The 27185-nt window shown below is 47.6% G+C and overlaps 1 protein-coding gene across 1 annotated transcript in view; it reads left to right on the forward strand.

Moving 5' to 3' along the window:
• The window catches only part of LOC141950100 (hydrocephalus-inducing protein homolog), an 88126-nt gene that overhangs the window by 8508 nt on the left and 52433 nt on the right, over positions 1-27185 (forward strand). The window contains exons 5-9 of the mRNA XM_074884501.1: positions 3793-3992; positions 9835-9959; positions 19615-19808; positions 22511-22654; positions 26005-26104. Of these exons, the coding sequence (XP_074740602.1) occupies positions 3793-3992; positions 9835-9959; positions 19615-19808; positions 22511-22654; positions 26005-26104 (763 nt within the window). The remainder of the gene's footprint in view (positions 1-3792; positions 3993-9834; positions 9960-19614; positions 19809-22510; positions 22655-26004; positions 26105-27185) is intronic.

The raw sequence follows: 27185 nt of genomic DNA on the forward strand, positions 1-27185 counted from the left end.
ATTAATAGATTATCTTAAAGGAAGAAGGAAGCAAGAAGCATATAAATACATAGCACAGCTTATTCTGTTTGTCCTCTCGCTCTTTTCGCTGTAGCAATACAATATATTCAAGCAATACAAGTTCAGTCTGTAAGGTTTGCCAAATTCATTACTGATGCTCAGTGGAGACTGAATTAATGCTCATTAATATGAAATATGACAGGCTGATGAGTTATTGCATTACTGAAATTAAAATTCAGTTGGGCGCTGTTAGATGTTTGGTAGCACACAGAAGCTATTCCAAGCACACTTTTAAGATGACTTTTGCAGGGAGGAAAGGGGCAGAAAATCAAGGCAAATGGCCCTGTGCAAAATGAACCTGGAGCAAAGTGACCGATTCCAAAGCCTCCTGTGAATTGGTGGCTGAGGAAGGCAGGAGAAGGGCCACCCCTTCTCATGGGAAGCTGTCTTCACCCTCCAGTCTCTCCTCTCTTTTCATGGCCCTTATTTCCCAGCCTTTATGATATCCTGGTTTCAGCAGGGAGCTTTCCCTGCTTGACTTGCTATGTTGCCTCGTGCTACAAGGATCTCTTCTTTGCAGTTGTCTGCTGCAAGGAGTTCAGTGAAGTGTTTAGGACTGGTTACGCAGCAAAACCGACACCTGCGTTTGCTGGTGTACTGGGCAGTTAGGGTTGCTGTCACTGTGACAGCAATTAATGTTAGCCTGAGTTTGCAAAGAGCCTGAAATGACACCTCTGAGACACAAGCAGTTCTTTAATTTCATTGGGTGTGAATTCAAATGCCAGTGGTGATACTTTGCAGGCCAGAGCTTGTAACTTATTGCTTCTGGAAGGTGAATAAGAGAAGAGGAACCATTGTACAGTGGGAGGTGTTTCCTTGAAACTGGGAGAGGAGTTGTTGGAAGGATGAAGTTGTATTTTCATGAAAATCTGTAGACTGAACCTGGTGGGTCTAAAAACAATCTTTAAAGCATGGAAGTGATGCATCCTCTCTCACCCAGGCATGCTTATTTAGAAACCTGGTTTGAAACCGTCTAAGGGTTTGCAGTTGCAAAGTAAAACAAGGCTGTAAACTGGTTCCAGCTGTACCCGCAGACTGTAAGCAAGTGCCTGGCAGAGCTGGTAACGCAGGGCAGTGCTGCAGTGGAGAACTGCAGCCTGTATCTCCTCCCGAGGGAGGGTGATTCAGCTTGCAAAAGCTCACGGGACTGTGGGTTCACAGCAGCCTGAACAGCCAGCTTCTGCCTCGCACCCCTCTTCCCTTGGCTTTCCCCCCGTTTGGCCTGAGGCTGCGTTCAGCTTGGTGCAAGGTCCCATTCTGGTGGGTCACAGAGTGTGGCTGAAGGGTCAGGGCACTCTGAAGAGCTGAGTCCAGCCTTGTACAGGATGCAGCGTCCCAGGGCGTCCCTGGAGAGGGGGCTCGGCACGCAACGTGCGTGTGCATGAATGGCGAGAGGCAACTTGCTCTCTCAAGGTCATGGTTGTCTCTGTGGCCAAATCCTCGTTGCTTTAGCCTTGCTTTCGTGTACCTGGAGAAGTCCCTTTCCTGGGGCAGGCAGTCCCAGTGCCCCTCCCGGCCCCAGAGCTGGGAAGGTGGCATGTGCTTGCTTCTGGGGGGGTTACACCTGGGGGAGGCATTTATTCCTTGGGCTCTTCTGTACATTGCTGTGGATCCACTTGCTCCTTAGCAATGACAGTGACTTGAAAATGGTGTCCTATTATTTCCCTTTAATACTTCCAACTGTTGAAGTTTCTTTTTTCTTTATCTCCCTGCTGATCTGAACTCCTCGCATCATCCTCTGTCAATCTGGCATCTGGGAGAGAGAAGTAAATATGGCATGCCAAGATGTAACAAGGCAGGCAGCTTTCAAGTGGATTTACAGTGCCTTTGTTACAGTAGTGTGGCCACAGTAACAACAACAACAACAACAAAGTAAATAGTATTCTTCATTTGCTAATGCAGTTTCTGAGGATCTAAATAGTCCAGGATGTGAAGTACCCAGATAGTAGGTGCTTTAAATTCACATGGGCTGCCCGTACCTTTTATTTTAGATGGCTTAGGCTGCAGGATTGAGTACAAAATTGCTAATTCAGAAAGGCTTGCTGAAGATTAAAGGCTCTCCTGAAATGTGATATTCAGTTCTGTAGGTCGTTTGCTGCAGTTTCCTTCCTGGTATTTTACTTTCCAGATACGAGAAGCAAAAGCCCTTCTGCAAGGTCCAGTGTGAATATTTGATATGTCTAGAGAGAAAGATCTTTCTTTATTCTTTTTACATCTTGGCTGTGACAGCATCTGTTACAGCAACCTTAAACCCCAGCTGGTGGGTAGCGCTGGGTGTTAGTTGTTGGGTTAAAGCAGTAGCTCTGTGTCTGTGCCTCCTCTGGCTGCCGTAGGGCCCTTCCAGGCTTGGAGGGGGGCGGGTGTAGGAGAGCAAGACCCAAGCACAGAGGAATCTGAATCTGTTCTGGTTAAGAGAGTTTGTTGTGTGCAATTCCTAAATCAAATTATCTGCTTGCTGCTTCAACAATGATAAAAATATCAGACGACTTCAAAGCACTGAGGAAAAAAGATCAGGACAGCAAGTGAGTGATAAGATGCAGAGCTTCCATCAACTCATGGCTAAGAGAGCTGCTGGAAGTAATGGCTCCTGGCCCTGCTGCAACAGTTTTACTGGTGATTTCAGCGGGGGCAGGGGGTTACTTGCAGCACTGCAATGCCACACCGTCCATCTGGAGATGGATCTGCTCCTCCCTACAGTAAAATGATTTTGGTGATTTGATTTGCCTTCCTACTGCTGAAGGCCAGACAGCTGGGGGGACTGTCTGTCTCTTCTGTGAACAAGCCTATGCTGGGGAGTAGCACAGCTGAGTTTGCTGTGGCAGGGCTGTCCCAGTGTCTCCCATCTGCAGCTCCTGCTACCACCTGCCTCAGTCAGGCATGCTAACAAGGCATCAACCCTGCAGCAGAGAGGAAGCAAAGCTATTTCCCACGTCCCCTGAGGCTAGGTGAGCTGGAAAGGGAAACTGAGATTAGACACAGGAAGAACTCTTAAGTCTAGGGTAGAGCTGGAATAGGCTGCTGAGGGCAGGGGTGGAATTGTTAGTGCTTTTAAGTACTTGTCAGACATCTTGCAAGAATAGTTTGGGTGTAGAGCTGAGCCAGTTCTGTGGTGGGGAGATAGATCAGATAGCTTTTTAAGGGTGTGTGTCCCCAGCCTTGTCCCTATAATGCTCTGGGAAGTGGTGGGAAATACACACTTACCCTGCACTCACCTGACATTAAAACAATTCCCTTGTCCAGCTTGTTAAATATTTCACCGAAGACTGAGTGTTGGTCGAGCATGTGGCAAAGTCCTTTTGAAAATGCACCTGAGCGTCCCCTGGCCAGCGTCAGTGAGGTCGCTGCGTTGCTGGGATTGGAGTTAGTGCTGTGGCACAACTGGGTGCTTAGTGGAGCCTTTGATCATCTGCGGTGGCGATTGAAGCGGGTTCTTGTTACTGCTGTAATCCCTTCCATGAAATTGCTCTATTTTGGTGCCTCTGAATCAAAGTATCAGATAATTTTGTCTGGTTCTGCCAGCTTGCTGTGAAAGCAGGTGAATCAATGGGATTGTTTCTTCTTTGCAAGTTAACAGCCCTGTTCAAGTCACGCTGCAGGAATGAAAGGTCACTAAGGTAAAAAGTCCTTTGACATTGTTGGATGCTACTGTTAGAGTCATAGAAAACAGCAGTTTTTCTTCTGCCATGGGATGGTACTGAATGCACTGTGCTGAGATTGTTTCTTTCCCTGCAGGATTATTTCTACCAGCTCACCTGCATCACAGAAAGGGAAAAGTTTATTGTGCCAATCCGAGCTATCGGTGCCCGAGCTATCCTGGACTTCCCTGACCAGCTGAACTTCTCCGTCTGTCCAGTCAAGTACAGCTCCCAGAAAACTCTGCTCGTTCGCAACGTCGGTAACCGGGAGGCTCGCTACCGCATCAGCACTGAGAGGTAAAGGAGCTCGTCTTCTTTGTGCAAAACACTGTTGCATGATAACATGGTTGGTAACAACATGGAACCAGAGCATCTGAGCTGCTGTATTGCAGCTGCAGCTGGAAACGGGCAGGACACGTGGGGTTTGCTGTTGCTTATAGTGTTTAAGCGTGACGCAACCTTTGATAAAACTCTGCATGCTGCAGCGAGGTTTTGTACTGCAGGGGTGTCTCCAACACAGCATCTCGCAAGAGTGGTTCTGTTAGATTGAAAGAGCAAATGAAGGAAGGCAACCTGGCTGCCCGTGGGCTGTGTAAGATGCTGCGTGGCAGGAGACAGCTCTGGGAGCTCGGTTCCTGTAGACCAAACGCGTTGTCAAGAAATGGGCAAGCTGTGAGCTGGTGAGAGAGACATTTAAGAATTTACCAGCAGCTGTGTCTTTATTTGCAAGTGCCATTAGAGATCGTAGATCAAAGCAATTGGTATTGAGGCCGTGACAAGAACACTGTGTGGTCCAGGAACTTTGTTTTCCAGTAGGTTTGGTCTGGTCCCTGGGACCAAATATTAAGTAGAATGAGCTTTTAGGTGGAGATGAGCAGACACTGGCTTCAAAACTGCACCACAGCCCCAAAGCAGCATGCTAATGAGGGCACAGGCAAAAGATGCAGCAAGTGTCTGGTGCATGGGTTGGGGGCCTTTTCTTCTAGAGCTTTATCTCTCCCAGATTTCCTGGAGAGTGCTCGAATCTGTAGGGATCCAGCTCGCAACCTCCTGATCCTGAGTACCTTCTGAAACGGTTACATACCAGTGTCGGCCAAAGACACCCACGCTCTGGGAGGCTGCAAGCACGTGGTGTTCCGGTGGTCCCGAATCAAATGCCTGACATGAGTTGTGTTGTGGACAGCCTGTCCTGCTCCTTTTGGTCTCAGAAGACAGTCACCGGTTTCCCAGTTTGCTGAATGGGAGAGGGTGGTGCAGCTGCAGGGAGACTGGTTCAATTGGCTGATAATTCGTGGTGAGGTGCTTGGTCCCGGAGGTCTTGGTGTAGGAGCTGAGGTCAAGAATGCAGCAAAGACCAGTGGTCTGACTTGGTGCACCTGAGTTGCTTCAACTTCTTCTCCAGGAAAACAGGGCTCAAAAGACTGCTCTTTACTTTTCTCTTGTGAAACGTGACGGTTCAAGAGGAGCTTCCACCAAAGCCTGGCAGGGTATTTAAGCAGGCTTCTAGGATGCTATTTAAGGAGGCTGCTTCTTTTCCCTGTGGAAACACGTAGACAGGAACTTGTAAATCACTGCACAGTTTTCCTCTGGGATCTCCAGATCTAGTTGTTGCCACCAAAATAAATACTCAGTAAAAGTCTAGCATATTTTTGCAATGTACTCTCCAGCTCTTCTATTGAGTGATACAGCACATGTCGAATCCTGCTTGATATGGATTTTAAGAGTTTCTGAACTTCAGCAATTAAATATTTCGGTCCTGATTTGCAATAAAGAAATGGGAAGCATTGCAAAGGTTTTATTTCAAACCACACAAAAAAATACTCTGAACAACTGGGTTGCATGTGTACAGGGATGGAAAGCTGGTATGATTTCCTTTGTCAGCTGAGGGCATCTGCCATCTCCTCCATTTCATTATGAACTTTTGAAAGCCACTTTGAAATTTTAAACAGATGATTTAAACCTTTGAATATAAGTAGCATTTTATTCTAATTAAGTTGCCCTGACTTTCATTCAGATTTCTTTTTAAATACTCTTAAAAGAGTATTTAAAAACACATGCTTGCATGTGAGAGGAGGAGGAGGATGATTAGTGGCGTAGAAGGGAGTGAGAGATCTGTCTAAGCTTAGATCCATCAGGTGACCTCTGTATCCTTTATTCTCTATCTAAACAATTTAAACTTGTGTTTTCTGGCCTGAGCATATTCAGGCTCTTGCCCATTCACAAGTCAGATGCAGATGCCACCATTTCCTAGTCCATCGTGCTGCTCATATCGTGTTTCCTTGCAGCTTTTTTCTGGATTTCCTTGTCTGTGGCACCAAGCATAACCTGTTTGCCTTCACCTTCAGTGCATTTTCCAGCCCATCTCCAATCCTAACCTTTCCCCTCAGTACTGAGAGCTCAGCTCTTGCATCTGGTCACTTCATGATGACGTTCCCTGCCTGTTACTCATTTATCTAAAGGCTTTGATGTTTTCTGTTGTGCATTTCCCTCCAGGGAAGAGCTCTTAAGTGAAGCCATGGGGCCAATTCAGCATCCTTCTGCTGTTCCCCGTTTGGAGCTCTCCCTTGCCATGGTTTCTACCAGAAGCATGGCTGCATTTTGACCACTTTTTCATGAAGGGAGAAAACCACCAAAGCACTCCCCGTTATGCAGTCTGGCTTTGTGCCTCTCCTCCCTCTGCATGTCCATACCCAGCTCTTAACTGCATAGCATGGTAATAAAAAATAAGAATAGTATAAATAGAGAAAGTCTCTTCGTGTTGTCGCATTGTTAAGGCAGGACAATGAGTTTCTGCTCCATGACATTCACAGAGATAAATGTCATTCCAGTACATTCCACTTGAAAATGGTGTCTGGAAGCAGATGTCAGTGCAGCACTGCCTTTTCCTGACATTGCTGACGTGCTATGCCATGCTATGGGGCTAGAGGGGATCAATCCGAGATAAGATCCATTAGGAATGTCCCCATTTCCTGAAAGCTCAGGAAATTATCCTGCAAGGCACAGTGCCTCGAGCCCCCTTGCATCCCTCCCTGTAGTACCCATACGCTACCTGGAGGCGTGAGATTGGCCAGTTACCATAGGACATGCAAAGACCATCCAAGGACATGAAAGTAGAGCCTAGGTGCAGTGAAAGAGGGAAATACAGAGCTTGCGAGATGCTGACTCCACACAGGATTTCTCAGCACAGAGATGGAGTCTTGGATGCTTTGACTGTAGCAGACTGGGTTTACTGGAATAGTTATACTGCTTGACTTTGGCTGTTATACCATTACTAAAAACTAATATATGCTAAGATTAAACGACCTTTGGTTTTTTTCCTGCAATAGATCTTAGTGGACAGAAGAGGCAATTCAATCACCAGTAATTTTACTGTCTTCCTTGGGTGTGGAGGTAGCTTGTAATGAAATCAATTCTCCCAAACTCAAATGATTGTATAATGCACCAGTAGACCAGAGAAAGGTTGGCTGCAGAAGATAAACACGCCACGGCACTTGAAGTGTATTGCAGCCTCCTTGCACACTGCATGTGCCAAAGGTGTGGTTGCAGGAGAACAGGCGGCATGGTGGTTTGAGAGCCTGGGCCACAGAACTGCCAGCTTTGTTCACTTGTCAGTCGTGTTTCTCAATTCTGTCAGGAGTATTTGGCCTTTGGTATCATCATGGGATGCCCAACTGTCAAGATGGTGAAAGTAAGCAAGATGTAAATGCCAAAATATATCATTATGAAATTGCTTACAAATCTAGTGTTGCTTTGTTTCTGAAGGGCAATAACAGGCAAGATCTCGGCAAGTACTGATGGGCAGGTCTCTCCTACATTGGTGTGACTAGATAAGTTTATACAAGCTGGGGACTGCAAGGTGCCATTGGGAGATCTGGACTTGTGAAAGTTTAGATGTTGTACAACAAAGCAAACCTACAAATGGACATAGTTAAAAAGCATGTCAGAAGAAAACGAGCTATTAAAAAACCTCCAAACCTTATCTTTCATGTCTTTCAGGAGCAGTAGTGATTCATTAGAAGGGTAGATCTAACAGGATGAGAATTATCCTAAAGAACAGCTCACACTTAATGGATAAAAAGCCAACGTCTATCCCGCTAGCGTCATCTCTCGGCAGTGGTTTTCATTTGGCTATGACAATGTGTCAGGGATGTCTCCTTAGCATCTCTTCTTATCTGTAGGCTGCAGACAACAGCTTAGTGACGGTGACTGAAATTCAGGGGAATTCAGTTTAACCATGGAGCTTGCATCTTTGGGTCTTGGAGAACCAGGTCCATGTGAGGAATAACGAGCTCCTGCTACAGCAGTAAGAGAGTTGTCTTGTGGGTACAGCATGGGGTGGGATGTAGGACATGCAGTGTCTGATTTGTGCTCCGTTTCTCAGTCCTGAGAACTGAGTCCTGAACTTGGTTGGATCCTCTTCTTCTGATAATTTGAAGAGATGAAGATATCTTCAGGAGTGTTCTTCCCATCCTATCCCATCCATCTGAGGGCAGGAGTATGTAGACATGGGGAAGGAGTAGGAAGGTGATGGGATGGGAGGTAGTGCTGAAGTGTTGCCTGGGATCCCCCTTAACTGGCAGCTTTTCTGTTCTGGCAACATTTCTGAAACAAAAAAAAAAAAAAGGAAAAACCCAAAATCTCTGCCTTTCCCACACCAGGCAATGATCCCACCCAAGCCCTGGCAGAGACCTGCAGCAGTCCTGGCTTAACCATCAGTGCGGATGCAGGACCGTGTAGAACAGCCCAGTTCTGAGGCTGGTGGTGCCTTGTCTTTCCTCCGCTCTCTCCAGGGTCTCAGGTCCAGCACACAAACATTGCAGGCCCCGTGCTGCTTCGGTGGCAATGCTCTCGCTGGTTGTAATGGGAGCAGGTCAGGCCCCTAATTGCAGCGATATCTCCTTAATGAGCAGAAACTCCAGCAGTTTCATCAGCTGTCACTACTTACATGAACAAAGTTCAGCTTGCGCATGGCTCCAGTTGTTCTCAGTATTTTTTGTGTGTGTTGCATTCTCTAAGCATGGTAAAACTCTCCAGAACATGTTTTTAAGGTGACAAATTGACCACCAGCAAAGCACTAAACCCAATAACTTTTGTTTTCTAAGTGGGGCTGTAGAAGAGCCACGAAGCCCAGCTGCAGAAGCATGTTTCACCTGACTTGTCCCTTTGCATTAAAGCACTGAGTTTTGTGTCTGTCAGCCACCCGGTGACAAATCATAATTGCTCATATTAAATCCAAAGTATCCCAACACATTTTCATAATTATTTCCAACATATTGCACAGAATTTGCCTGGTGGGCCAAGCAAACAGTTATTGAGCTTGGATTGCAACCCAGAGTCCCAGATTGCAGTGCTTGTGAATACACAGAAAACCTCCCGTTAAACTTGCCTTGACGTGCTCCTGGTAATGGCACTTCATGTAGCTGGGGGTTTAATGGTTCAGGATGTAAATGGGATCCTCCTTCCGTGTCTTGTTTCCATGTCGTTGTATCGCTCTAATCTGCGTTTGCACTTATTCATCTTTTCCTGATTGTTCCTTTTCTTAGAGCAGCTTTCATTGTAATGCCGATGAAACGTGCCCTTTCTTAGGCTAAACTAGGATGTTTTCAAGGTAAAAAAATGAATTCTGCAGATTAAACCATAATTATTCTCCGGTCTTCCAGAAAGACACTTATCCTCCCTGTCTGATTCCTAGGCTGCAGTCTCACTGGGACAGGTAATGCCCTGACATTTACATCTCTTGAGGTGGAGTTTATAGGTGGCAGGGAAAGACAGATTCCTGAGGAAGTCAGTGTCAAGTTGTGCAGGCAGATAGCTCTCACCATCTCTGTGCTCCTCAAAACCCATCCTCTGGCTGTATTGCTAGCGGTCGGACTCCTGAGCCTCCCTGCAGAGAAGCGGATGCAGAGTATGGGGGAGATGAGGTCGTTTGACACCACAGGATGTTCGGAGAGCTGGATCTCTTCAGAAGTGAGAGTCAGTAGAGCCATTTCTGATCCTCTGTGTTCTGTTTTTTTCTACTGACTGTGGCTTGTTTGCTTCTTGCTTGCACAAGTGAGCTGAAGTGGAGCAGACTGCAAAAGGAGTATAGTCCCCGAATCGCCCACAGTAGCCCTGATGTGTCTCTTTCTCTGCGTTGCAGCCCCTTCTCTGTGGATCCCTCCATCGGGACTCTTGGGATTGGTGATGCCATGCAAGTAACAGTGGAGTTTCACCCGCTGAAGACCGGGGATCATTCCAGTTCCCTGGTAGTTCACTATGACACAGGTAAGTGCTGGGCACTGCGTGGTGCACGCTCTCTGCATCCTTCAGAACAGAGCCCTTTCTAAGCAGAATAATGTTAAACTTGCTTTGCAAACTACTTCTAAAAGCTTTTCTTTCAAAACCTCTGCACGTTTCAGTGCTTAGAAGGGAGCAGATAAGGGGCAAAGGCTGAGTCTGTTCTGTGTGTCCTGTGTGGCTGTGTGCTGGTCCATCCCTGGTGTCAGCACGGTGTTCTCCACCCAGCACGCCCCCCGTGACAGTCATCTACCATCATTTCCCGTTGTCGCAGCCACCTTAATTCCCTCTCCAGGTGTGCCTCCCCTGTCCTTTACCTCAGGGAAAAAGTGACAAATAGTTGGTGTTTAGGGGGTTGTTAAAGTGGATCCCCTCAAGCAGGAATGAGATTTTTGGCAGGCTGTTTTGCTGGGAGTTGCTGAGTGGAGGAAGGAGGAACCTTGATTCTCCATTGCAGTGTGCACATGCAGGTGTGAAGTTTTATTCCTAGACAATGCTCTGTTTGAAGTGTAACGTGGGGAATGCGTGTCTCTGTCGGACTCTCTCTAAATGCCCCCTGTCTCTTACACACCTCTGTCCCCTGGACTGCTTCTCCGTTGTCTTGCCACAGACCCTTTTTTTATGTTGCCCTCTACCCACCTACATCCCACACTTCACAGCATCAGGACTGAAGCAGCCAGGACTTGAGGGCTCTTGGGGTTTGGCAGGGAGCGCTCGCTGCCTCCCGAGATAGGTATAAAATTTATACTAGGGTACGAGAAGCCAAGCTCAGGCCACAGAAATGCTGTCAGCTTTGTAAGTCACTTAAGAGTAAGTGGGAAAAACTCAAGAAAAAGGTGTGATGTTAAAATGCTTCTGTCTGCCTTGGTTCAGCAGAGGTATCTTGTGATGCTGGTTGAGACACTTCCTCAGTTGCCTGAATGCATTTGGTGTGCATTTTCTCTTGCCTGAAAGAGAGGTTTGTTTTGTCCCTGTTCCTGAACTTCGGTCCTGGGAAGTGTGATGTCCTCACCTGGGTGCTGCTGTGATGCTTTAGCCCAGCAATGAGCATTTTATTGTCTTGAGTTTGTAGAAGTTCTAGAAATGCTCCTATATCTTCCAAATGCTCTTTGTAGGCTTCTGAGTTATCACAGCTTTGTTTAATGTTTTTCAGTCAATGACACATTCACAGAGAATGGTTTGTGCTCACTCAGAGAAGCTCATTGGTTTGGGTAGCACTGTCTTGACAGAACTACTGAAATTTCAGAGAACGACAAAAGGTGCCTCATTTGTATGCATATAGGGAACCTATAGGATAAACTTCAGAGGGACAGATCTTTTTCTGGGTTAGATCAGGGCTAACTACCCTAGAGGTTAGGGCTGTGGGGTTCATACCATGTGAAATGAACAGTCCAAGTGAAGAATCCAGGGCCAGGATCTTCACAGCTTGCTTTGAAAACCTGAGTCTTGTTCTTACTGAAACACCTGATTCCTCCAAGGTTAATCTTTGCAAAAGTGATTTTCATGGATAGGCCACAGGGACCAAACTATCTGCTGGCTCTGGGATAGGCAACCTCCCCGGAACATGGTGCAGCCACCTGGGAGATGAAGGCAGGATTCGTTCCCGCCTGTCAGTGCAGCGCTGCAGTTATTTTTCAATAAACCACAGACTGAGAAGGAGAGCAAGGAATGATTAAGGGATTGTCTCTCAAACTTTGAAGCATACAATTAAGTAAAAGGCTGCTGAGATTAATTGCTGAAGTGAAACTGAAACATTTAATCAGTCTTAAAAGCTGCTTGTTGCAGGTGTAGTGCAGAGCAGCAGACAATGTTGCCCAACCTGGCGGGGCGAGCCCTGGCTGATTTGTCCTGCGCTAAGTCAGACTCCCTGTGACTCGCATACAGAAAGCAGCTGGGTTGCTCTTTCAGAGCCACCAACAGACTGTTTCTTATCAAACAGAGGCACTAAGAGCAAAATATCAGTGTAGGGTGTTGGGAGGCATTTTCCTTGCTTTACTGTGTGTCTGTATTGACTTGCTCACAAGTGGCAGCAGTTCTCAGTGAATCACACTGTTGTTAGTGTGACTGACGCAGGATCAGGTGCATGTTGCGTGGGTTTAGTTTTTGCTGAACTTGAGTCAAATCTGTCCCTAGCATTGCTTAAGCAGACATGGAGCTCTTCCCTTTGCCTGCTATTTGGTTGATTAGAATTGTGTGTCCTTTAGACTGTCCTGGTTAGGAGCACAGGTGTTGTCCCCTGGATAGACTGTCTATGTGGTGGTAGTCGTGTTGCTACAAACTTTACAGGTGAGTGTGAAGAAAATGTCTTTGCTGCTAAGAGCATAATGATTTACAATGAAAATTTGACCTTCACTGCTTTACATGTCCAAACTCCTCCATTTCCCCCATGTACATGGGTCTGGGTGTGAAAAATCCCAGCTCATACTCCAGCTGGGAATGTAAACGTGTTGGGATGCTGAATCCCTTTCTTCAGGTAAAATTGGTGCTGGTTTTGGCTGAACCGGCTTACTTTGGTAAATGATGCCACCCATGCAAGGGCTTGGCGGTGTATTAGTGGTCCTGTACACATGCAGGAAACTCATGAAATCCCAGCCCTGGTTGTTTACTGCTGTTTGAGGTTGAATAAGTAACTGTAGCGTGGACGTGCCAGCACCTCTGAACATCTCAGCTACCCACAAGGATAAAGCATCCGAGAAAAGCACTGCCTTGCTGTGATAGTCATCTGTGGTTTTGTGTAGGCTTTGGAGAAAACCACCACCTTTGCAGACCTCTGTTCTCTTTCCTTTAAGAACCCCCTTTCGACCAAGGGTCTTGTCATCTGTCTTGCAAGGCTGGCATTGCAATCAGTGGCTTCCAGGAACTTGTTTGAAAATGAAATGAAAATCCTCTTGATGTAGTCTCTGGATCAAGCCTTTTCCTTTCTCTTTTTTCTCCTTTGTAAATCCACTGAGGCATGTGGACAGGCAGCAGGGTTTAACTGAGGTTTAGCCCTTGTTGTGCTGCATTTTCCATTCCTGAGATCACTCAAACAAGTTGCTGAGTGTTCTCAATTTGCACTGACTTCAGCCAGAATGGAGGAGGCTCAGTACTTGTCTGAGCAAACTCCCTACCTCGTTACATACTTGAGTCGTCCCTGTATTGTGCAGGATACCAGGGTGGGAATACCGAAAACATTTTCTGGTTTTAATCTTAGTCTTGTGCCAGTGTTTACAGGGGCTCTGACGTTGCCGTGAGCAGCGTTAAGTTACTGTTGAGCTAAATTCATGGCAACAGACCGTGAGCTTCTGCCGTCCACCGCTGTGTGCCACTGCCACTCCAACCTGCAGTTGTTCATCTTCATGCACTTCTCCATTCCTTCCACACCAGGCAGATTTATAGTAGCTGCTTACAAGTGCTAAGAGGTGGGGAAATCTTCCACTTCCTAAGCAGCAGCCCCTTTTGAATCCAAAGCTTCCCTGTAGTGCGCTAACCGATGTAATTCTTTTTTATTTGTGTTTAGTGCTGGCAGATGGTTAGAAACTTACATTGTTCTGTGAGTTTTTAAAGAAGATCTTGTTTCCCGTGTTATCCCAAGGTGTAAGCCAGACTGATGCTGTACAAGAGGCTTCTCTAGATTTGCCTTGGGCTATCAGGCATTTAAAAACTTTGCAAAGGGATTTTTCTTTCTGCCTGTCGTAGGTGGTGAGTGCACGTTGTGCTTTCTTCCCTTCGCTTGTGAGAATTCCCAGCAGTGTGGCTGGTTTCTGTCAGACGTTTATGTTCTTGTACATCTGCTTCAAAGTGAGTGGAGGGAGTCATATATTGTAGGCAAAAGAGGTGTAAATAGGAGTTTGTGCAATTCTATGTTGTCTTTGCATCTTAATAGTAGCAGCACTGCAACAGACCGAGGATTGGTAACTAATACTTCATACAACTGATTGGTTATAGGCTTTTATAGTTCAAATCACTTAGATTGATGGGTGAGTCTAGTTGGTCTCCAAAGTGTTCATTTCTGTCAAAACAGCTAATAGGTAACAACTGTTTCCTGTCTTTGTTCCCCTTTTCTAGAACTGCTTGTAATAATGAATTTTTCTTATACTGTTTTAGATAAGGCCGTTCTGCTCCTTGCAGAGTATGGCCCCTCTCCAGGGCCTTGTGTTTCAAGAGATATGATCTGTCACTTTGAGGGTAGATGAAGGGGAATTACGTTTGTGCTTCATTTGCTTGAGGTTTCTTTGCACAGCTTTGTAGCTCCACAACTCTGTAACACCCCTCCGAACAAAAACCCTGCTCCAGCAACCCATGGAGTTGGCTGCGTGAGCACAGACTGGGATGTATGTACGAGGAGGGTCACTTGGAAGTTAAAAATCTCCTTCTGGCTGTTTTGTTCATCCTCAGGCATGCACAGAAACAGACTTCTGCGTGACGCTGCATACCCCATTTTTAGCACATGAAAGATTTCTGGAAGAATGTGGTTTTCATCTCTTTGCAGGTCACCCTTGACCGCAGCTTGTCTACTCTATCATCAGTGGAAATCACTGACATGTTCTGAAGTGTCATTACCGGGGGATGTGTTTCAGGGCAGAACTGACCATTCATTAGCCTCCTTTCCTTGTGGATCGATCAGCATCTGCTGAGAAGCAGAAGAGCAGCTTGAAGGGTCACTGATTTATTAGGTGGTCTATTGGGCATGTCTTTGCCAGGCAATTGGAATGAAAGTTCCTGCACCATTTTCCCCATGGCCAAAAGCAATGTTTCAGCCAGTCAGGTACCCCAGCGTATCGTTACTGTAGTAGCAATAATGGTTAAAAATAGCCCGCGGCATCCTGGGTATGCGGCAGTGGTCTTTCATCATCCGACGGTTTCATCATCGTTTTCAATACATTCTGCGAAGCTCCTTCATGCTGGGCAGGACAAAGCCTCCGTGCTGGCTCCCAGATATTCCTGTGCCAGAGTATTTCATCCTGGAACGAGGCAAACAGTTCTTCCTAAGCACAGTGCAGAGGGGTGATGGGGAATGCTGTGGGTGCTCGGTCACAGAAGGATGCACAGCGAGAGCCTGACTGCAAGGAGATGACTTAACGTGCAGGAGAGCTGTCTGAAGAGCCTGCAGCCTGTCCTGTGGAGCACTGCTGGCTGGTCACTGCTTTCCACCTCCCTTTTCATCCCATCTGTTGTCTTACGGCTCCTTGCAGGGCCTCTGGGGTAGAGACCCTCTTCTTGCACTGTGCTGCGTGGGCTCAGTGGGTGCTTTGCCGAGGCTGGGGCCACGCTGGGGACTCTGACCGTTACAGCAATACCTGTGGCCACAGTAATGACGAGGATGCTCTGAGCTTTGTTGTAGCCTGGGAACGGTTCTTTGGAAACACCTGTGTTAGCAGCAGCAGTTATTTAGTGGTGAGGTTTATAAACGAGGTCTGGAGTAAATAACGTGATGGTTTAATGATGTCTGAAGGCAGCTCCTGAACACCACCTCGGAGAAGCACTTACAAATGACTGTCGCTGCTCTGCGTTTTGCTCTAGGGCTGGAAATACAAGCGTGGGGACGGACAGACGGCCTTTCTCAGGCCGGCGGAGACTCGGTGCATCTTGTAGGTGAAGCCATTAGCTTCCCAACAGCGAAACAGCTCAGAGCAGTGCTCCTGACTCTGATCTAGTGGTAGCTCTGTGGGAGACGCAGCAAAAACCACATGGTGGGGGGGCTGGATCAGGCTGTAGGTGACTTCTCCAGCTTTCCAGAGATCGCTTAGCCTGGTGAAGTGACTCGCTTCTCCGGCGGTGAAGTGGTAACAGAGACCTCTGCACGCTGTTTGAAAAACAAGGATATGCTGGCAGTGGAGGCAGCTGGGTATGATAGTAGCAGGAGCAAAAGAATCACTTATCATAGGTCGATATGGGGGTACAGTAACATCCTTTTGAGTGAAGAGCTCTGCTTTCATTGCTTGCTCGTATTTTCAGTGAAGAAGCAGCAGGACCTGTCTCTCTCCAGCTGCGTTCATAGAAGAGATGAGAGCAAGGCACTGTCTTCCGACAAACTGGGCAAATGAAATTACACTTGCTTTCCATGCTACCTAAATATTCCAAATTTGACTGTCGTTCACTCCTAAAAAGATTTAAAATCCAAATTCAGCAGAGAGGGAGACACAGGGATAGAGGAAGAATATGTCTTGGTGAAGACAAAATGCATCAGGGTGCTGTTTTGTTTCTGTTCAGTCCAATCAATCTGGGTACCACCTTCCTAATGTTTAGAGCAGTAATCAGTGAAGGAAAGTACCAGCTGTGAATACTAGGAAAGCGTTCTTCATAAAACCTGAAATTTGTTTTGAAATCTTGTGCAAGGGTTTGCTCATCCATTCATTGAGCTATACTTTCAGGCTAAACAAAATCTGTCTTTGTTTAAGAACAGTTTGTACTGCTCTGAAAATTATTCCCCCTTGCACCAGGATGATCATGTAGTATTAGAAGAATTCAGAAAGATGTTTTAGCTGTTCTGTAAATTCTCTCTTTCTCTGTTTCCCTGCACAACGGGAGCCCCACAGAGGATGACCCAATGCTAGATTTCTTACTTCAAGATAGTGAAAAGTTATCATGGTGTGCTCAGATACCTGTGTCCGTAGTCACGCAGATGGATGCTGGGATAAAACACAGTGGTGTTTCTGCTGTGTCAAAGAGCATCGCTCAGGAGTGCACAACCCAAAGCATCTGCTCTACCGCTCTATAAAAAGTCTAGCTTTTAATTTCAAGTTCAGGCATTGCTTTGTTCAGGTTGCAGAGAGAAAGCTGTGTCCTGCCACCTGTAGGAAATGTATCAAAAACATGTAAGAATGAGAGAGTTGACAGCCTGTAATAAGCTCATGTTGTGTAAATAATGATAGGGCAGACACATCTAGATTCAGTAAATGTGCTTTCATGGCAGCCAGGCATCCCAAACCACAACCATGGACATTACCCTGTCAAGTGAAATACCTAGTGCTCCGTCACTGTTACAGTACAGAGGGTTTTTTTAAAAAACTTATCTATTAAACAGCCAAGAGTCTTAAATGAAATGTCACATCTAATTTGACACCAAGACATGAAGCCTGCAGCCGCCCGTGGCCGACCCTGGCAGGTCCGCTCTCTGTGTCAGCCCATCGGCCTGGCAGACGGATCCATGGCTTCCTCCTGACTCTCTGGCAGCTGTGCACGCTCTCCTGGACCCAGAGATTTGTGGGTTTATGTATTCAGAACGATGCTGAATGCTCTCTGTGGTAGAAGGTGCTCCAGCAAACCCTCCAGCCTTCAGAAGAGTCCTGGGTGCCTGCAGCCAGGAGCGCAGGGGTGGCTGCGTCCCCAGCTCCTCCCCGGGAGAGCAGCAATAGGGGATGTTTAGCCAATTGTGTGGAAACAGGCAGTGCATATGCTTTCTCCCTCGTGGGCTCTGGAGTTAGCATTTTTCTGTGCTGGAGGCTTTATTCTCATCGCTGCTTAATAGCTTCTGATGGCTTTATCTTCAAAGAATTTGTCCAGTTGCTCTCTGGATTTACAGCTGTTAGCCTCTACAGCCTCCTGTGGCAGTGTGTTCCAAAGGAAGGAATACTCCCTGGAAAAGTACTACCACTTTTGTGTAATTTCTGACTAATAACATTATTTCAGGCCCTCAGGTTCCTGTTTTATGACAAATAGTGACCAATTTTTCCTTATTCACGTTTCCCAGGCCATTCATGCTTTTACAAACCTCTCCCATCTGTCTCCCATATGATTTCTAGGATGAGGAGTCCTATTCAATCTTCTTATAAAAGCTGCTTCATACTTTTAATTGTTCCTTCTGCCCTTCTCTATTTAGCTTCAAATGCTTCAGCTTGTTTTTTGAGATCAGAACTATACCCAGTATTTCAAGACGCATGTGGCCATGGGTTTAGACAGTGAGACGATGATAGTTTTCGTGGTGTTTATTTTGCAGTAGTTTGTCATCTTGATCGTTGTAGAGCGCTGGCTCATGTTTCCATAAACCCGAGCTCGAAGCACTGTGCATGTCTCCCATTTCTTGGCTCCTGGCTCCTTTGCTTGCCAATATATGCCAAGGACTCAGTGGAGGGAGAGGCAATGCTTATAAAGCATACCCGCCTCTGTAACCCTCCTGAACATCAGTTATTTCTGTATGCCAAGTTGTCCATTATAGAAAGCAGATTATCCAGTCATTGTAAACATTGCTGCTGTCCTCGCAACGTAACTCATCTCTGGCCACAAATCCCTACCACTCCAGACTCCCTTAAGAGCAGAGAAATTGAGGCTATACAGGCATGAAGGCTGAATTCTCGTTGTGTGGAGATGAGTGAATGACTCTAGAGATCTACTGGTTTAACGGTGAGTCTTGCTTCATTCCCCAGTGTCCCCCCAAAAGAGGGTACTCCTTTTTTTTTTTTTTTTCCCTGGAATGAATGTGATTCTGCTGTGTTGTGTCTGGCTTAGGATTTCAGGAGTCCACCCAGCGCACATCCAGCTCTCTCCCTGTGTTGTTGCACGGTAGCCGTTTAAAGGCAGGTCCGTTCTATGGCTGCCTTGCTGTGACCTGTGCAGTGAGGAGGAGGCTCTGCCTTTGCAGAGGGATGCTCTCCAGGCTATGGCCAGGTTGCTGCACTTGTCTGTGGGGGCTGGCTCTGAGGCTTTAAGCACCACTCCACAGAAATGCCATTTCTAGAGAGCATGTCTGATGTTTGCTGTTTGCATCTCACCTGGGAAACACTTGCCTGCAAGAGGAAGAGTGGGCTTGGTACTGAAGTTTGAGCTCATTTGACTCCCAGGAGTTACTTGGCTGGGAAGAAGGAAGGTTTGAAAGCTCTGGAAATGAGGGAGCCTGTGGTGGGAGTCTGTTCGGGAGGGTGACGTGCTGGCAGGTACTCCAGCAAGGCTCCAGTCGTTAGTCAGTTGATGTGCACAGCCCGGGACACTCTCCTCTTCAGCTGGGTCTGAGGTGGAAAGCAAAGATGCCCTCGCTCTGGTCATTGGATGGCTTGGGAAGACGCAGCGTAGACTTGCAGACTCAGGCATAAGCAACAGGGTCCCGGCTGAGGAAATGGGCTTGCAGGACTGTAATGGGCAGGTTGGGGTGGGCCATGCCCCACCAGTCTTGTTTTGACATGTCTTCACAAACCCACAGCAAGTGAGGGCGCTGCTTCTGCAACACAGTGAAGCTCTCTTCTGTGTCCCATCCTGCCCTGGGCTGTCACTTGTTCCTCTGAACCTCCATTTCCTGCCCACGTGCCCCCAGGCATCTTTGCTTGTCAGCAACAAGGGGTCAGGAGAGACACAACACTGGGCAAGCCCTGACTGAGGTGGGACTCCTCAGAGTCACCCGAATGACTTGGATGCAGAATTGCCTGTGACTTGATTGAGATGGCAACCCAAAGGCCACCTGAGCACATCTGAAAAATCTCACTGTAAATACTGTGACCTTGGGGATAAATCTCTACAAACACACCCAGAAATAAGGTGCTGACGGTGGTGCCCAGGACATCCTCATTCTGTACACGGGCAGCTGTCAGGATGTGATAAATGTGCTGATCTGTGGAACTGCTAATACAGGTAAAAGCTGTAACAACTTCTTCTGTTACTGGTGGCTTGCTTTGTTCCTCGTACTTCCATCAGCAAGTGAGATGAGCAAAGACTCCCCTTTGCTTTTTTCCAGGTGAAGATATTCACACAAGCCTTTATGGAGCAGCTGTAGATGTCAACATCAGGCTGGCCAGGAGCTCCCTGACAGTTGAGAAGACTTACCTCACGCTGTCAAACCACAGATCTGTGGTCATCCACAATCGGAGTGAAATCATAGTCCACTTCCAGTGGAAGGCTTTTGTTACTCAGGAAGAGGAAGATTATCAGAAGCTGAGGTTTGTTCCAAAGATTCATTTCAGTAAGATACACTGCCCAAGGGTAAAACTAACGTATGGCCTCAAGGGGTGTTGGTGCATTGAATGGTTTAGGACAAGTAAACCATCTAGGGCATCAGGTTACGTGTCCCTGGAGCTCAGTGCCTCCCATTCCAGCTCCATCCATACTCCAGCTGAGGATGGTGTTTTGGGGAGGAAAGGCTGATTGCAATGACTGGATTTCCTCAGAGAGCAAATTTGCTTTGTGGGAGCACCAAACCACTGAGGTCCAGAGACCCCTGGCTATGGAGGGTCCATGAGGCTGAGGAGAGTGTCAGCACTCGTTACCTGGGACTGCACTGAGTAGCAGCACTTAACATAGCTGCAGGGAGCATAACTGTTACGATATTCACTGCAGCTTCTTCCACTCCAGCTTTGATAAGGTGTCAGGCTCCTTCTCCAGTAATGTGCGGGTAAAGTGCTTCGTTGGCCCAGCAAGTTGAGGCCATCCTGCTGTAGGATGTTGAATTGCCTTGCACTGTCCCGGTTTCCAGCACAACGAGGTATTTCTACCATTCCTCAGAGACTGGGGAGAATTCGGAGGTGAAGGGTTCTGCAGGGAAGGTAGGGCAGCACAGGACAGAGCGCATTTGGGCTGCAGCAGCCTGTGTCTTCATGGTGCTGAGAGATGGGGCAGGTTCTTCAAAGGGTGTCTGTGGTGAAGCTTTGAAATTCCCGTTTCAGGCAGCAGAGAAACACTTATAGCCCGGGGAGATGAACTGGAAATGACACTTAAAAGTTTGAGTGATTAAGGGAACCCTTGTGGGACTTTTCAGACTTGCATGGATGTAGGTGTATAGGAGTTAGCTCATAGCTGATCAGGAAACTGCCTTAAACTGGAGCACTTTTTAAGGGCTTCTGAGCCAATAAAGATCAACATAATTAGGTCAAAAATGCCTTGAAGGCCAAAACTAGTTTTCCACTGTTGTCTATTTTTAATTACACAGTGTGTGACTTCCATGCAAGCTCAGTGCATTAAAAGAAAATCTCATTACCTTCTCTGGGCACTTGCCTGGACCATTCCTTTACCGCTCTCTTCTCGCCTGCCTGTCTCAGATTGGACCCTGAGTGATCCTCTTTCCCCTCAGAGGCAACCAGGTTTCCCCACAGTTCACTTCAACCTGATTCTTTTCCAATTACATCTGATCTCATGCCAGATTATGTCCTAGAGTCTGATCAGGATGTTTTTTTCCTCCTACTTGCAATCTCAGGGATGGTCATAGCTCCAAGGCCACTGTCCTGCTGTCAGAGAAGCTTTTGAGATCTCAGAGCAGAGAGGACTTTTTCCATGAGAGGAGGCAGTGCAGGACCCTGCTTTGGGCTGTGACCCCAGAAGACCTGGATCATTAGAAGGTCTATCCAGGGGTTTGCTCTGTCTCCCTCCTGCAGGACTTTCTGGGATGTAATGGTGGAATTATTGTCCGTTGATGGAGGTTGAGTTGAGGGTTGCCCATCGGTGGCTGGAAGCCCTCCTCAGCGCAGCACTGTAGGTCAGCCATGGAGAAACATTTCCCACTGCACTGCAGGGGGAGCGAGCCAAAGCAAGTGGTTTTGGCGCTGGTGCCAGCCTTGGCCTGAGGCTCTGTCTGTGTACAGCTAGTAACGTCCATGACCGTATTTCCTTTTGAACTGTATTTGAATTTAGCTGGGTGATGATTGCTATCCTGTTTATACTACATTGCCTCGATCTGCTACACATGGAGCCTTCCACTCATCCCCCCAGAGTTGTCACCTGCTGGTTCTTCATGGCCAGGGACTGGAGCATGCAGAGGGGACAGCGATATGCCAGCTAGGAAGCAACTGCTCTGTAGCCGTGCTCCCTTATCTCTTGGTTGTGATCTTTAAACACTAGAATAATTTCTGCTGCAGCTACCAAGTAAGGGAGAGATTAACTGCGTCAAAGCCCTACAGAGATGGCCAAAAAGAGGAAAAAGATAAGGTGGTTCAAGGCTAGACGTAAGGGTTTGGATTCAGAGATGCTGGTCCAGACTTCTGTAGTGGGTGATGCTAGGCAAAGTCCCTTCCCCTCTCAGGGCCTCTGTTTCCATGCATATAAAGCCATTGGTTTCACCAAAGGGATGTGATGCCTGAATTCATTGGTTTGCTTTTACAGTGCTCTGGGATCCTCTGGTGGAAGGCAGTATAGGGCACAGAGAGCACATTTAGCTTGCTTATCCCTGCAGGTCCAAAGGGGAAGAAAAGAGTGATGCCAGTAGCCTGCAGCTGAAACCCAGCTGTGTCTCCCCTTGCCAGTGAAGCCCTGCAGTAGGTGCTCCTTCATCTCGATCTGCCTCCCCCAAGCAGCTCTGTGGTAGGAAAAGCCAGTTGGGGTTGTTGGTGGATTCTCCATCAGTTGTGGCAGAGACTTTGAGCCGGGAGGCTCTCGAGGGCTGCTGGCTTTCAGAAACCTCTTCTGAGCTTGTAAGCATGGAGTAAAACTACGTGCCGTGCCCGCGAACAGCAAGTGATAATCTGATCCGTGTGGACCCTGCGGCTTGGGGTCAGCCCCTTGCTGAGCTGCTGCTGTTCCTCCCCGAGCGCTTTGCTGCCCCTGCGCTCACACGAGTCTCTGCAAATACGTTGCTCATTAAATTATCTGCTTGGTTTGTCTCTCCCCGTGGCTGCAGGCTGCAGAGGCAGAAAGAGGACGAGATGGATCGTTGTCTGAGGGAGTGCAAGGTGGAGCCCGCTCTCCGAGAATGCCGTTCTCTTCTCTCCCGCCCCTCCCAGAACCAGCGGGCAAAGGCGCAAGGAGACTCCATGCTTTTCTCCGACGATGTGTTCACCCTTGAGCCGCTGGTAAGCGATAGCTGAGAACCTCCCTTCCTTCTCCTCCCTGGCTGAGGTCCCTGCATCAGCTGGCTTGATGTGCCGAGAGAAAACACCAGGTTTCTAGTGAGGCTGCGAGTTTGTTGCAAAAAGCATTTCTGTGGGCTCCTGACAGAGCGAGAGGCTGCCTAAAGCTGGGCTCTGCTGCAAGGGCTATAAATTAAGGGCACTTCATAAGTGTCCTTACACTGTTGAGAGCTATCGATAATTATGAGTAAGGGCACAGCTTACACGTAGCGTATGGGGGTTAACAAAGGATATCAGAGCACTCTCAGTTCACATATTGACCTGAGAAATGAAATGGTCCTCTGTGGAAAGGAGGCCAAATTCAACCCAAGTTTGATCACAGACATACCAATCTCTTCATATAACCTGGATGGATACCACGTCTGAATCTCCCTTCCAGTGTCACCTGTGAGCCTGGACACAAGGCTGGCAGGTTTAAACGGACTTTTTGAGTTTCATTGCACATAGGTACAGAAATTTTTTTGCTTTTTCTGTTTACGCAAGCAAAACCCCATATCCTTCAATCAGCCAGAGCCCTGGTTCTGAGTATTTGCATGGTCTGAGATGAAGAATGCCCACTGTCCGAGCAATGCAAAATCCCTTTTCATCTTGGAGTAAATCCTAGGATAATCTCAACCTCTTCTTCCTTTTAAAATAGGTGAAACTATTTTTTTTTTATTTTCAAGGAAGGGAATCATCTTCTCTTCTCAGTTACTCCTATATCCCATATAAGGCTGAGAGCCACCAGTGTTGTCACAGCTGCAGTTTCACACCACTATAGCTGACAGCAGCATGATGTGACCAAGAGGTTGTGTCAGAGTGGTGGGGATATTGTAGAGAGTGGGAGCCGATCAGCTGAGCATTAAGAGCACCCTGTGGTGTGTCAGAGCTGGTTTTGGAGTGTGTCCCAGGGCTCCTGCTGCTTTACAGTCGGACTGTGTCTCCACAACTAGCTTAGCCTGCTCTTGAGCTCCTGAAGTGCGTTGAGGTGAGGTCCAGAAGTCCGGCTGCCCACAGCGCTGAGTCCTGGTGCTCCATGTAGTGACATACGGACATAAAGTGTAGCCTGGCCTCAACTCTCGAGTGGAAACCTTTCCTGAATGGCTGTGTTAATGTTACGCAGTTTGCTCTGGGACTGAATGTAAGTGGGCTACTGCATGAGTCTCTCCCCTTCTGTATTGTCCAGCATTATCAACCTTTTGATTTCCATTAATTCCATTATTTATGGAACAACCAGGTTCACATTCAGTTTTACTCGTGCCTGTCTTTCCCCCTGGCATATGGGTGTCTTTACATCAAATGGTAGTAAGTATTTTCTCCTCTTTATCAAATGTAGAATCTAAAAATCCACTGCTGCTGACTTCCACAACCTTCTCTCCAGTGACAGCCCTGTAACTTCTAGCTTGGGCAGACACCCTTCTTGCACTGCCATGTAAATCTGCTGGAGAGGCCCCCCAGAGATGGGACCTTGCTGCCTCAGACCTTCTGGCCAAAAGTGGCTGCTCTCTTCTTCCCACCTCTCACCCGTGATGTGTGGGAGCTCCCCACAGAAATAATGAAACCCTTGTAACAGGTGACTGGAGAAAATAATTGCTTCCAGAGGTTAAGAAGCTGGTGGAGGGAGAGTAATCTTGGAAACGCTTTCTGGGTGGGATGGCTTTGCAGGGTTTGTACAGAAGCTTTGCTGTGTCAGTGGACCATTAGCTGCCAGTATTTTCAGGTGCTGCAGTCTGTAGAAGCTGCAGCAGGTCACTTCAGTCTGTATAGGGCTAACTTGCTGATGAAAATAACAACAAAAAAGAGGAGGCATGATTTTGGAATTACCATGTGACCGAGAACTTGAGCAGTCGTCCAAGCCTATGGGAAACAAGCTGATACGCAGCTCTGACTTTCTGAGCACATCTCAAATTTGGTTTATTTTTGCATCTACACATGGTATGTCAGCAGAGGCAGCTGTGATGGAGGCCCAGGTGGCTGCCAAAGGACAAAGTCCTTGCTGTTTGCTGCATCCTCCCCCCCACAGCTCGGCTGTAAGTCACATTGCAGACCCGTGAGAGCTGACCCCTTGGAAATGGCAACCAGAGGAGAGGGAGGACGAGGACTTGTTACTGTTACACTGACCTTGACAAGTCATCGCTGTCCTGTCCTTGCCTGGTAGTGACTGCTCAGTGTCACGTGTGAGCTCTGAGTTGATGGAGGTGGTCTTCAAGATGTCCAGGTTACGAAGGTGCTACTGTTGTTGATCCAGAGGTTGGGCCAGGAGCTAACAGTGTTGTTTGTTGCTGCAAATCTGCACCTCAGCTGGGGAACCAAGCTGTTCCCCATCCAGATGAGAGGCTACTGCAGAGCACTTTGGTTTTTGGTGGAAGGCACCATCTCCAGTGGGAGCCGTGGTCCATCCCACAGCTCCCTGTGGGTTCAGTTATTTATGGAAAGAGGCAGATGTTGGCTTTGGCACTGCCTTTCTCCTAAGTGCCCTGAGCTGACAGGGTGCACTTTGAGTGTCATTTTAGTACTTCTTTTGCCAGCTCTGCCTTTTGTTTCTTTGACTGCTTTGAGCAGTGATTTCCTTCCATTGCCTTCCCCCTCTGCAAAGCAAAGCAGGTGATTTGGCCAGCAGTTGGTGGTGCCCAGCTTTTCAAGACCAGCTTTTTCTTACTCAAACTGGTGGAGATGTAGCAGATTCTCATTATTTAGGGGCTGAGGGAGAAATAGGATCTGCATGTATTTACGGTTGGGCTCTTGCAGAGAGACCACTTGTGTAGTTGTGAGTCACGGTGTGCCGTCCCCTCCCGTATCACCTTGCTTTATGCTGTAGCAAAGCCAGGGTACGACAGCTGGAGTGGTTGTGCTGTACCATCATACATCCACCGTCTGTATTTTATGCCACCTGCCAGTTGCAGCCTGTCTGAGGCCAGAAGTGTTGCAATACCATGTTCACAGCACTGCGTAGTTTTACATCTGTCCTGGTTACCATCCATGGTGGTTCTCCATGCTCTGACTCAACTGCCATCCTATAGAGAACACGTAGCCCAGGCAGACCGCTGGCTCCTGAGGTGCTACTGGAGCATGAGCCAGTTTGGTTGCTTCGTTATAGCCCTAATTTAACAAAACGCCTCTACCAGATGCCAGTAAAGGTAAGAGACTTAGAAAGTTTTTTTGCAGCTGCTTCCAAACTCCCATAAATTTTGTTGATAAGTGTTGCTTATTCCCTGCTCTTCATTGATGCTCTAAATAAAGGCTACAGGGCTGTGGTTGAAAACAAGAAATGTGACGTTTGAAGATAAATGGTTTGCTGTCTCCTTCTGTTTCAGGAGGGAGATATCTGGCCAAATTCCTCAGCTGAAATTAATGTGATCTTTAGACCCCGAGAAGCCAGAGTCTATCAACAAACGGTCTACTGCGACATCTCAGGTACGGCTCCTTTCTCCTGCTTCTGTTGCCCACAGTGGAGGCGCAAGTAGTCTTGCAGCCCCCTCGGTTCTCGTGTAGTTGGTAGGAAGGGTCAGTGGTCAGCAGGGTGCTGGCACGTGCCCACTGTCCCTGTGGTTTCCAGGTGGTCTCGTGTCCAAGGCCAGCCCTCAGGATGTGTGGCTACAAGCCTGGATCACCGATCCCAGAACAACTAAGGCAGTGAAGGGATAAGTTTTCATGCCGTGGATTTGCCAGCATTTGCTCTGCTGCTAGGTGCCTGTAGAGGCCAAAGAGCTACAGTGGCCAGGATTCAGGCACTTGAGGCTGCTCCAGTGGGTCAGAGCATCCTTCAGACAAAGATCCCACACTGTCATCTTAGCAGGCTTATGGAAGAAAATGAGCATCTTAGAGTTTAGCTATAAGCCTTGCAGTCTCAGTTCCTTTGCAGCGAGGGGTGTGTGTATTAGCAGTATGTTTATGGCTTCTCTGACCTCAGCAGTGAGGTTTTCCATAACTGTTCAGCGTGCTTCAGGTAAGGTGTCTTTACAAAGCTGAGCTCTCGGTATCATGGTGGGCATAGATGAGTGCTTCTCTCTGGAGATCACAAAGCCCTGTCTTATTTAGGTGCCGCTGCAGGAGGTGAGCCCCGGAGCCCCGGGCACGGAGCTGTGTGTCAGGCACGGGCAGTGGCTGAGATGCTCTGCCTGCTGGAGGCAGCTCTCAGATGTGCATACCACCGTTAGCAGGGAGCTTCGCCTTGCCTGGGCTCGTACTTCTCGGCTCCTGTGCTCTTGTCTCCGATTGCATCAGTATAGATGGCATATTTTTATCTTCAGTTCTGTTTCATGAGCTTTGTGCCTTCACTGAATGGATTTCAGAGCTCATCTAAGCACATGGGAAGAAATTCAGACATCGTGTTTTAAACTCAGCATTGCTTTTTCAGGGTGCAAACTGATGGCTAAATGAGAAACCAGCCCGAGGGGTTGGTTAGAAATTAGAAGCCAGCCCCAAGGCATATCTCTTGAGGGAAGGGAAGAGTCGTGTATCTCCTCCTGGAGCACCTAGAGCTGGTCCCATCCAG

The sequence above is a fragment of the Strix uralensis genome, chromosome 15 (assembly GCF_047716275.1).
Source record: "Strix uralensis isolate ZFMK-TIS-50842 chromosome 15, bStrUra1, whole genome shotgun sequence".
NCBI lineage: Eukaryota > Metazoa > Chordata > Aves > Strigiformes > Strigidae > Strix > Strix uralensis.